Source organism: Pygocentrus nattereri, chromosome 15 (assembly GCF_015220715.1).
Source record: "Pygocentrus nattereri isolate fPygNat1 chromosome 15, fPygNat1.pri, whole genome shotgun sequence".
NCBI classification, from domain to species: Eukaryota; Metazoa; Chordata; class Actinopteri; order Characiformes; family Serrasalmidae; genus Pygocentrus; species Pygocentrus nattereri.
In genome coordinates this window covers 19,711,425-19,723,640 of record NC_051225.1, presented here as the reverse complement: position 1 = coordinate 19,723,640, position 12,216 = coordinate 19,711,425, and the positions used below count along the sequence as shown (strand labels likewise).

The 12,216-nt window shown below is 40.7% G+C and overlaps 1 protein-coding gene across 1 annotated transcript in view; it reads right to left on the bottom strand.

Annotated features, from left to right (window-relative positions):
* LOC108442514 (inactive N-acetylated-alpha-linked acidic dipeptidase-like protein 2) overlaps nucleotides 1–12,216 on the bottom strand; it is a 352,526-nt gene that overhangs the window by 136,631 nt on the left and 203,679 nt on the right. Inside the window, exon 6 of the mRNA XM_017722591.2 lies at nucleotides 3,984–4,130. Coding sequence (XP_017578080.2) covers nucleotides 3,984–4,130 — 147 coding nt within the window. The remainder of the gene's footprint in view (nucleotides 1–3,983; nucleotides 4,131–12,216) is intronic.

Below are 12,216 nucleotides of genomic sequence, written 5' to 3'. Positions count from 1 at the left end.
GATGAAATTTCCCTCGGCTCCGGAATCTATTAGGGCTGGAACAGGGAGAGAGAGTGTTTGGTAGGTAATCAACATATCCAGAACTAGAGCCCGTGAGAGCAATCCTTTGGTGGGGACACTGACTGCGTTAGCGCGTGGAGTAAACCCCACGCGCTGTCCCCAAGAAGATGCCGAGGAAAGTGGTGGACGAAGCTCGCAGGAAGCCTTCACATGTCCGGACCCTCCACAGTACAGGCACAGATGGTTCAGGAATCTGCGTTGGCGTTCCTCCGGCGTAAGACGGGTCCGATCACAGGACATAGGTGACTCGGTAGTAGAAGCAGAAGGTAGAACAGGAAGAACAGTAGAAGGAAGCAGAGGCAGAGCAGGTTGAGAAACAGACCGAGAGGACGTATTGGGTCGATTCCCACGGGAAGGATTTCGGCGAGATAACAATTGGTCGATACGGATAGCCAGAGAAATGAGTTGGTCCAGTTTGAGGCCGTCATCCTTGCAAGCAAGCTCAGACTGGACCCGTGAGTTAAGACCATCACGAAATACGGTAAGCAGAGCTGGTTCATTCCAACCGCTACCCGCAGCTAGAGTTCGGAAGCGTAAGGCATACTCAGAAACTGAACTAGAGCCCTGTTGAAGGGAAAGAAGTTGCTCCCCACAGGACTGTCCTTCATGGGCGTGGTCAAAAACTAAACGAAGTTGGCAAAGGAAGTCAGAATAGGAAAGAGTTTGGAGAAACGACCAACTTGCAGTTGCCCAGTCTAATGCTTTACCTGTTAAACAAGAGATTATAAATGCAATTTTAGACTGGTCGGTACTCGGTGGGGAATTACTAAAATAAACCGAGCACTGGAGAATGAAACCACTGCACTTATTTGGGTTACCATCATAAGGCTCCGGTTTACAGATAGGGAAAAAGTGACCAGAGGCTACAGAAACAGAACCTACTGTTTGGTCATGCAAGTGGGACTGGAGATTAGTGGTGAGAGATTGTAAACCAGCAAAGATTTGAGTGAGCTGAATGCTCTGGTTGTTTTGCCGGTTAGTTAACTCACCCACACTTTGGTTGAGGCCGGCCAGCGTCTGCTGGTGCTGCCCTAAAACCTGGTCGTGGTTGGTTAGGCCAGAGAGTAAGGCCTCAGTATCAGCTGTCTCCATTAAGGCTGAGTATTCTGTCACGACTGCCCGTAACAGGAGAGACACACGCTGATGGATATTACAAGGTTTAATTTAATAGGGCAATACAAGATAATCGTAAGGGACCGGCAGGGTCAAAAACAACAACAACAGCAGCAACATAGACATACCAGAGGGTGGTCGGACTGAAGAAAGGTCGGTACACGGGAGAGCAAAAACCAGGTAAAGGGGCTAGGCTAAAGGGTAGAGACAAGTACAAACAAAATGGCAACAGAAAGGCAATCAATGGGCAAGGCAAAAAAGGAGAAAACGAAGTACAGGCGAAGGACAGAAATAACAAAGGGAAAGAACAAGGAAAACGCGTCGTAACAGAGCTAGAGGCTAGATAATACTCAGCACCAAACACAGGAAACAACAGGGCTTAAATACACAGGTTCACAGGTGTAGACAATCTCACTGATTAGAAACAAGGCAAGCCGGAGCGCCGGAGTGTCACATGCTCAGCAGAGTCACTGTAGTCCATAGGTAGAGCATGCTGGGAATTGGAGTCCATGGAGGTAACAGAGTCCAAGGCAGGCAGACTGACAGCGTCAGAGCTGACAGCTTGCCTTTTTTTGACCATTTTGGTGATGTTTTTAAGTTCATCCTGCCAAATACCAACACAAGAGTTTTAGCTTTCATGTAACATAGGTATCAACGATTCTTTTTTACTACTTAATGATCTTTCAATTCAAATGACAGTGATAATTCTGGTAAAATGAATAAAGGAAAAAAAAATGTAATCCATCAGTTAGATAGTGATAGGGTGATATTTAAACACACCCCATCATTTTTCCCATAGACAAAAACTGCTGAGATGCAGGGCTCACCCAACTGCTAAAGGCCCCTGGACGATATAGAGTCTATAGAGATCAAAGAGTCTAAACAGATCCTGCCTACAGTGGCAAACACTGTAACATACTAACTTAAGGTTCATGGAGGTGTGACATCTGCTAACTGTGAACTACTAGTGTCCTCAGGTCTCATGGACCATTCTATGCATTCTATAAAAGTCAAATCCTTTCTGCAAGGATTCCTGTGAAAGCTCTGCACTAGAAAATCAAATTTAATTCATGGGTGTACAACCTATACAGCATTTATACACATATTTTACAGTAGTAGGAAGGAAGCTGGAAAGGTTGATGTCCCTTCAGTGGCATTAACTCTGCTTCCCTCAACCAAGATGGTTATTCCCATACAGAATTATAATATATTGAAAATGCATTTTATGCATTTTATGTGTATTCTGGAAGACACTGAAAACTGACTGCAATATATTTCATTTAACCCCAGCTCATGAATTAGGCAAGTATATGTAAATAATGCTGCTGTATCGTTAACAATGTAGATGGGTGCTTCTTATAATATAAATGATTTCGGAAAGCTGTGATGATATCTTGTTATTTTAGACTTGAGGGATACACATATGTACATGATTGCTAATAAAATGTTGCCTTTGTGCATGTGTGAGAGACTGAATGAGTGAAAGAGAAAGGGAGCAGGGGGAGCTTTATAAATCAATAATGCAGTAGATTTCATTACTTCTGGTTAATGACAAAAGGGTCACTAATGCCTGCAAACATCCTTTATTTGCGTATGTTAGGGCTGGCCACAGCCCTAAAATAGTATTTTCCAGGCCTTGAATTCTCAATAGTACCAAATGTCTACTCAAATAATCATTTTCAAGATCACCCAGTCATAACTGAATAATTTTTGAAGCATTTTTTTGTTTTTTCCTTTATGAAAAAATGACAGTCCAAATAAACACCGTTGAAACAGGCCAGGGTCAATACCAAAAAACAGTAACATGATAACATGAGGCAGATGCAAACACCAGGGACAGTCTAAGACCAAACAAAGAAGAAAAGCAGCAAGTGAAACTACAAAAGGGCAGAGCAAAAATCTAAAATCAGAAATACAAGCACAAGTGAAAATAAAAAAAGGAATCTTCAGTCTTTAAGCTTTTCATGTTGGATGAGTAACTGAGGCTGCTTCAGATGAGCTAATACGGCAACAGTGTTAAATAGAGCTGATGAAGACTCATTGTCTTCTACATAAATATTTTCACCTCAGTGGATGATGCATCAACATGTTATTAGTCAAAGAAATATATTTTCACTGTCTGTAGATCTAGACAGTTATAGTAACTAGCCTTGATAGTCATTGATAACACACTCACATTCAAGCATGTGTGTTTCTGAGTGGTGAGAAATGAATACTAAGCAGAAAACTTTTTAGTATTAAGGCAACGTACTGAGGCCTAGTGTATAGTGAAAGAAAAAAAGTATTTAAAGTAGTGAAATATTTTAGAACATCATCTTCCATCCCATAATGGTATTGTTGTCACAATGTAACATTTTTGGGTTCAATACAAAAGTTTTATAAAAAATGAATATAAGAAATGAAAAGTGTCTTCTTGTGTATGACAACACCGGCTTTAAAGATGGCATGAAAAGTTGAAATCAACAGTGATTTTGGAGATTTATGGCCACTTCACAAAAGTAAAAAAAAAAAAGCAAGAAGAGTTTTATTAAAAATATTTCTCTGAACTGCCCTGTGATGGACTGGCGACCTGTCCAGGGTGTATCCTGCCTTCCGCCCGAAGACTGCTGGGATAGGCTCCAGCACCCCTGCGACCCTGACGGAGAAGCGGCTTAGAAAATGGATGGATGGATGGATTTCTCTGCTCTATTTAACAGATGGGTCATTTTGACCCCTAAACCCACATTGGAATCCATTCTTTATAAAGGTTAGCAATGTATTAGGGGTCAGCTGTGAGGTGTCAATGGTGGTGTAGTTAGCCTCAGGCTTACCTGAGGCAGACGAAGGCATGGCCAGAGGGATGCAGGGTTGGTCATAGCCCAGGATAGGAGTGGATAGCAGCACTTTGGCCAGGTGGGCAGAGATTGGCTGAATCAGCAGAGATGTCAAATTGTGGCGGTCCTCTCTGAAACTGCCAGCTGAAACAGAATGAGGGAAAAAGAAAAAAAAGTAAATTGTGGCTTAAAGGAAACCAAGTAAGTGATTAAAATGTCAGCCTCACGTCTGCCCTACGCAATAAAGACTCGGAAGGCACATGTGGATGCCAATTTTCCTCTCAAAAGTCGTAACACCACTACATCATTTGCTTTGATTGCTTCAAACATTCCAAGTACGTTTAGGACAGGAAACTCTTAACACAGCATGAAAAAAAGCAAACCAATTACGCCAATCTAGAGGCTCTCTTGGTTAATACCTCTGCCAGCAACTCCATCTATGTGGCAAAACATGCATTTAAAGCAAACAGATTCGGCTTGAAGTGTGCATGGCAGGCGGGCATGCGTTTCTGTGAAATGAGCTGAGAGCGGGAGGCGAGCGAGGTTGCTATAATCCGTACTAAATCAGGCAGAGATGAGGCCAGAGAGCATGGAGAGGGGTGGCAGGCGTCTCTGTCTGCATCACAGCCCTTTCCCCCTGCTCACTATGGCTCACCGCTGCTGCACTAATAGGCTAGAGGACTTTAGGTTTGAAGGAATAGCGCTGGTGAAAACCTTTGGGGATTTCAGGTGGGTGCAATGCTCCATTGATTCAGCCTCATTAAAGTGGAGGAACGGTGAGCCTAATCCCACTTTAGGAACAAATTTATTTAGGGGGCTTCAATTTTCCAGTAGTGCTTCAGCATGGGCGTAATGGCTCAGAGTCATACATTGGTAACAATCAGGAGCACAGGGGGACCACTCGATTACCTTCCCCTGATAAACTTATTCCAGACAAAAGATTATTAAACACTAGAACAAACGAGGCAGCAGTGGTCCTCAGGATGGGTCCAGAGTGCCCTCATTTGCAGGAGAAATGGGAAGTGATCATAGGGTCTTTTGTAGCAGGGTTCCGATGGAATTATTCACTCCTGGAAGTAGCTGAGGTGAACATTATGTGAAGAGAAATGAGAAACTAATTAGCTTAACACTCACACATTACTATAAAAGGTTATTTGTACATGTGCATGCATGTAAAATAATAATTACAAAATGATTTGATCAGAAATTTGATGAGGTCAAGGTAATTTACCTTGGCGTTTCGAGGTAAAAGGTATGAGGTGAAATGAGTTAGGATGTGTCTAGGTTAGCAAAGTTAGCTGAGAAAATAGACCACCAGCATGTCTGAGTAGTGCTGAACGTCACTGAATGTCAGCAGTGGTGTGGGCACAATGGTTTCGAGTTGTTGGACGCCATGTGTTGTTTTTGTTTTTGCTCAGTCGCCATTTAATAAAAGATGCTTGAAATCAGTTGTGTGGTAGAGCATGGGCAAAAACGGACATTCAAATGAAGCAATGTGGAAAATCACTAACCGCTGCGCTAGCCTTGGAGTGCTAGAGTCTCGAAAAAAAGATGGACTAGCCTTTGGTGGACCTAACAATCAAAGCAGTTCTGTGGCCAGCTGATAGGCCACAGGCAAGAGTAAAGCTTACATAGTGGTCTGTGATACTCAACAAGAGGTTCTCCTTTGCATTACTTCTTTAGCACTCTATTATTATGGCAGAATAGGGGCATATATTTACTATATATTATATTAATAATATATTATATTATTATATATTTACGCTAAAATGTGGGTTCAATGACTTAAGCCCAACTTGCAGCATCTGTGTATGGTTTGTATGGCTATCTTTTCTTCTGAAAAAGTACGAATTGGACTAATTGGACAAATTGCATTCAACCAAAAGGTTGGAGCTGAAAGTTCAGATTCCTAAGCTGATGATTGCCGGAAGTCAGGAAGACCTTGAAATCATAACCTTGAACAAAACTCAAGGTGCTTTGACTTTTGATTTAAAGCCTGGAAAGTGTCCTGTCACATGCTGATTAGTTCTCCTTCCACATGGGAGACGTTTGGGTTGATCTTTCAGTTTCACTACTCCTCTCAGACTTATGTTCAACATGAAACATGACAAGGTTAGGGTGAGACAGACCCACTTTATGATGCTTTGAGAAGATGTCTGGACCGAGACTTTCTTGCTCTCAGGGGAGCGTCCATGAGCCTGTAATCCCTTAGGGCAATAAACTCCACAGAACTCTCAGCAACCCACCTATCAACATTCTAGATCGTCTGATCATTAATTTCTGACACCTTTTGTATGAACTATATATTTGTTTGAACCAGTTGTACCTTTGCGAAGTACTGTTTCGCTTCCTGTGTATTAACAAGTCTTTGTTTCCTTGTATTGACTTTCCGGTTTGTGTTTCTGCTTGTCTTTTTGTTTACAACTTTAGCCTTATCCCCTTGGACTCGTGTGTACCGACCCTCGCTTGTTCAGTACTTTGATTTTGGATTTTCCCTTTATTAAACACTTTTTACTTTAGTCTGCTCGGTGCAAGTCCAACTATTCCCCAGCCATCACAAGAGATGAGATGTACTTACATGTAATAAGAACTGTTTAAACCTAACCCTAAAAAGAGAAAAATGTTTTTGTCTGTTTAGCTTAAAAAAAATGAAACAAATAGCTTTTATGAAAAGTGAGGACCATTTTGCTCTGAAAATCTACAAAACACACATACATAGACATGCACACATATATATACACAGGCACTCCAAGCCAATCTCCCAGAAAGAATGATTCATGTTGTTTGTGAAGTACATACACACTATCTCTCCTCTTCATCTCTTGTGGACAGACGTGCATGGCATGCAACAGTTGGTCTAATCTGGCTTGGTCTCGCCCAGCCCGTTCACTCTCTCTGAGTAGAAATCTCTCAGAGAGGCACAAATAAATGCATGCGAAAATGCTGTATAATAGTTCAGATTCAGATGTAATAGAACAGGTTGGCACTGGGGTATAGTTTATATTCTATAACTGAAACCTGAGGGTTGTTTGTTTGAATGTATGGATATTGACTTTGTGTCAAAGAGCTGCACCTTTTAAAAGCAATACACTTAACGCCAGGCTTTTCCAGTACTGCTGTGGAAAAAAAAGAAAAAAAAAAACCATCTATATCTATCCTCCTTGTTACCCAAGCAAAAAGTCTAGGTAAACATCAAGTGTGCCCAAGGCCCTAATATGATTCGGAATCAATACTGATTATATAAGTGATGATGATATGAAAATACAGACGCTCCTCCTTGCACAAGGCTTATTGAGCCATTAGGAATTTCCATTTATGAAAGTACTAAAAAATACTCAGTCTCAGGCTGAGCCAGGCTGGGCAAAGCCATCATAAAATAAAACCCTAATTCCAATGAAGTTGGGACGTTGTGTAAAACATAAATAAAAACAGAATACGATGCTTTGCAAATCCTTTTCAACCTATATTCAACTGATTACACTACAAAGACAAGATATTAAATGTTCAAACAGACAAACTTTGTTGTTTTTTGCAAATATTCACTCATTTTGAATTTGATGCCTGCAACATGTTCCAAAGAAGTTGGGACAGGGGCATGTTTACCACTGTGTTACATCACCTTTCCTTTTAACAACACTCAATAAGCGTTTGGGAACTGAGGACACTAATTGTTGGAGCTTTGTTGGTGGAATTCTTTCCCATTCTTGCTTGATGTACAGCTTCAGATGCTCAACAGTCCGGGGTCTCCGTTGTCGTATTTTGCGTTTCATAATGAACCACACATTTTCAATGGGAGACAGGTCTGGACTGCAGGCAGGTCAGTCTAGTACCTGCACTCTTTTACTATGAAGCCAAGCTGTTGTAACACGTGCAGAATGTGGCTTGGCATTGTCTTGCTGAAATAAGCAGGGACATCCCTGAAAAAGACTTGGATGCTTGGATGGCAGCATATGTTGCTCCAAAACCTGTATGTACCTTTCAGCATTAATGGTGCCTTCACAGATGTGCAGGTTACCCATGCCATGGGTACTAACACACCCCCAGACCACCAGAGATGTTGGCTTTTGAACTTTGCGCTGATAACAATCCGGACAGTAATTTTCCTCTTTGGCCCAGAGGACACGACGTCCATGATTTCCAAAAACAATTTGAAATGTGGACTCGTCAGACCACAGAACACTTTTCCACTTTGTGTCAGTCCATCTCAGATGAGCTCAGGCCCAGAGAAGCCGACGGTGTTTCTGGGTGTTGTTGATATCTGGCTTTCGCTTTGCATGGCAGAGTTTTAACTTGCACTTGTAGACGGAGCGACGAACTGTGTTCACTGACAGTGGTTTTCTGAAGTGTTCCTGAGCCCATGTGGTAATATCCGTTACAGAATGATGTCGGTTTTTAATGCAGTGCCGCCTGAGGGATCGAAGGTCATGGGCATTCAATGTTGTTTCTGCCTTGCCGCTTACTTGCAGAGATTTCTCCAGATTCTCTGTATCTTCTGATGATATTTTGGACTATAGATGATGAAATCCCTAAATTCCTTGCAATTGCACATTGAGAAGCATTGTTCTTAAACTGTTGGACTATTTGCTTACGCAGCTGTTCTCAAAGTGGTGAACCTCACCCCATCCTTGCTTGTGAATGACTGAGACTCTCAGGGATGCTCCCTTTATACCCAATCATGACACTCACCTGTTTCCAATTAACCTGTTCACCTGTGGAATGTTCCAAAATGTTTTTTGAGCATTCCTCAACTTTCCCAGTCTTTTGTTGCCCCTGTCCCAACGTCTTTGGAACGTGTTGCAGGCATCAAATTCAAAATGAGTGAATATTTGCAAAAAACAATAAAGTTTATCCATTTGAACATTAAATATCTTGTCTTTGTAGTGTATTCAATTGAATGCATGTTGAAAAGGATTTGCAAATCATCTACCTACATAGATCTACCTCAATCTGAAATGGCCACCTACTCTCTGTATTCAGTGCTCATTTTGAGTTATGAAATTTTGGCTTTTACACCCAAATAGTAAACCATATGTCCAGCTGGGAATTGGGCACATGTGGCTGAATCCCGAGTAGACCTATTCAGACATAGCATTAGCAGTGTTTGGGAAGAGCCCTTTATTTTAAGGCCTACATAGTGCACTACTTATGAAACAGGGAGCCGTTTGAGATTCAGTCCCAGTGTCAGAAAAGAGATGTACAACAGTGTCGACTTGGTGAAAGCAGAACACTGGAAAAAACTTCTAAGGTGAGGTTTCTGAACAAGTTTATGATATTCTTATTCTACTATACCTTATAGGAAGGTCCTGATTTTAGCTTTGCCCCTGCGTTTTAGAGCAGGAAGTCATGTGCAGTGAGCAACTAGATCCCACTGTTTTAAAGTAAATGTGTTCCAACTCAGATCAACTTTCTTGTGTTTTAGTGACAAATAAATAAATAAATGTGTGTACACTGTGTGTGTCTGTTCAAAGCTGTGTTCACTAGTCATAAACTGGCCTTTCATGCTCTAAGTAGTCATGCTCTAAGTTAGCTGAAGCTCAGTAAGCTCTAAGTCAGTACCAAAGCTACGGAAACCTTTGATAAAGTTTCAGATTGTTTTGTTAGTGATAAAATGGAAGGTGCAATAAATAACTGTAATTAAATAAGCATAATTAAGGTGTAGGGTAATTGAAAAGATATACATTTTTTTGTCCAAGTCAGTTAAAAGTCTGACATGTGTTTTGAACTCTGTCTGACTTTATAATATGCACATGCAACAAGTTAATACAAAAGACTGGCTGCTTTTATAATAACGTCCCACGTACTGCTTGTGTACTGACTGCCCAAAAGTAGTAAGTAGTATGCAGGAGAGAACCAATATCCTCAGTATGCCAAAGATACCTGGGTGACACACTGCTTTGGCCAAATATTCCAGTACGCAGCCAGAGCTATCTTCTTGATACACTGCATCCCAAAAAGGCACCACACCCACTTCAGGAGGAGGACACCACTGATGTAACTGCCTGGATATTTAAAAGCTCTAGATTCAGCCTTTAAATACATTAATTCCAGCGAAATGAAAGAAATTTGTCCAGTTGCTGCTGCACTTTCTCTGTTGCTCTCGAGGTGGGTTTGCTTATTTCATCCATTCTGTTCTTACATTATAGAAGTGTGTGGTAAATCTTTGCACCCATCAGTGGGCCCTGTCCATTTAAGAGGTTAATGTACTACATTAAAAAGGGTATTTGTTAACTTTTTCTGATCCTGTTTCCATGTACTCAAGCTAAACGTAACATAAAGCAAAAAAAGGGGCAGGGCTGTGGGGTAGGTAAAGCTCACATTACAGCACACTGCAGAGAGAACAGGCAGCTTCAAAACAAACCTCTCTCTCTTGTAAACAAAAAAACACTGGCACAGATAAAAACACTACTTGCTCTATTAGCCTTATACTAACATTTGCCCTAGCAAACAAACACTTACTGCCCACTTAAATAGCTTCTCAAATCTACTTTGCTCATCTGCCTAAAACCATAACATTATACATATGAGCAGAAACTTTTTCATTTATGTTAAACCGGAAAAGGATACTAAAATTGTATTAAAATCAGGGTTTATTTTAAACAATCACACCAGCAATCATTGTTTGTGTCTAAAAAAAAAAGAAGAAAACATTAAGCAATATAATTTTTTTCCAGTTCTTAGTCCTGTTGCTGTAAATGGAATTTCTGCCATGTTTTCTCTCCTTCTTTTGAAAGTGATACAGAATCCCTGTGGACTCCTTGCCACTATTGTTTTGGATTCCTACAGAAATACGCACGTAACACAGATTCCACATCAAAACATATACTTTCTCTTCTGCTATGACACTGTATCATTTCAGTAAATGTATGCTCCACCATGAGTCTTCTTCTAAACCAAAGCCTCTGCAGAGAAAGTACAGACACCCTGATCAGGAAGGAAAAGTACACCCTCAAAGTGACGACAACAGCGATAAGCAAACTCTCACTAGTTTGAATAACAGTAAGCTGCCAGTGCAGAATCTAACGGAGAAAAATGCTGCACCTCACGCAGAGAGAAGCTCAGGAGTTGACATGCATACAGACACTTGCTCACGAGCAATATGACGTGCATATGGCGAGGCCATATGTGCCAGGTTTGGATCACAAACACTCAAGAGGTTCACAACATGCCTGCATTGTCAGCATATCAGTGCTATGATCAGTACTATTAATCGTTCTGGCTTGTTCCCAAAGACACGCAAACTAGCGGCTGTGTTTTCCAACCATCTTAACGCATTTCTTCAGTGTAATTATTTTTCATTATACCACAGATAGTTCTGACCTCACACTGAGATTGGCCTTCTGTGGATGCCAAAAACTGACGATAATGGCACTTTCAACAAGTTTATTAATGTCTCATTTCTCCTTATTCACTTGTAAACATAGCAGCAATGATCGGCCTTTAAAAAACAGCAGCCACAACTTTATTACAAGTAATAAGCTTCCCAAAAAAGCTATAATAACAGCAAGTTAAGAGCGATGACAAAACCAAAATGCTCCCATTGTATTCAAAAAAGCTGTTTACTCCAGATGTGAGTAGCAGAGCTCAGAATGGCCCCACATGACACTTGGTCATGTGCTGATGTTCCACCTTAAACACTGTGGTTAAGTCAGCTGCCTTTCATCAGACCGCAGTTCACTTAGATAAAGCAAATGAGAAGTGTTGAAACCCATGAGATAATGACCCTTCCTCTAGTTTTTGTAGAGATATTGCGAGTCTGTTGGAAATTTCTTTTAGTAGTACCATGCTTTTAATCTGCCGTTATCTGCTAATATTGCTGTTAAATTTGTTACACAGGGGTATAATGCATAGCTAGAACTCTCAGGCTATTAAAGGATGGCTATTCTGGCTATTCTGATTATGTGATTTGATACTTCATTTAATAGCCTTAAAATGCAGAAGCACTATTGGAGCTATTTTTTTCAGCGTGTACATAAACTTTCTTACTAGTTTGTTTTTGTGTCACAATTGTCTCAAAATCTAAGAATAAAAACCAATAATGAAACCGTGGTAAAATCTGTGGTATAATCACTCACATATATTCTTGATACAATGGACATGATCCTACTTTCACTTTTCATTAAAATACAATATATTCAACATACATAAAGCAAAGCAATAAAAATAAACTAAGCAATAAAAACAAACCTTACTTGATCTCTACGTTTTTATGCTTGAATAGTTTGCCAAATTC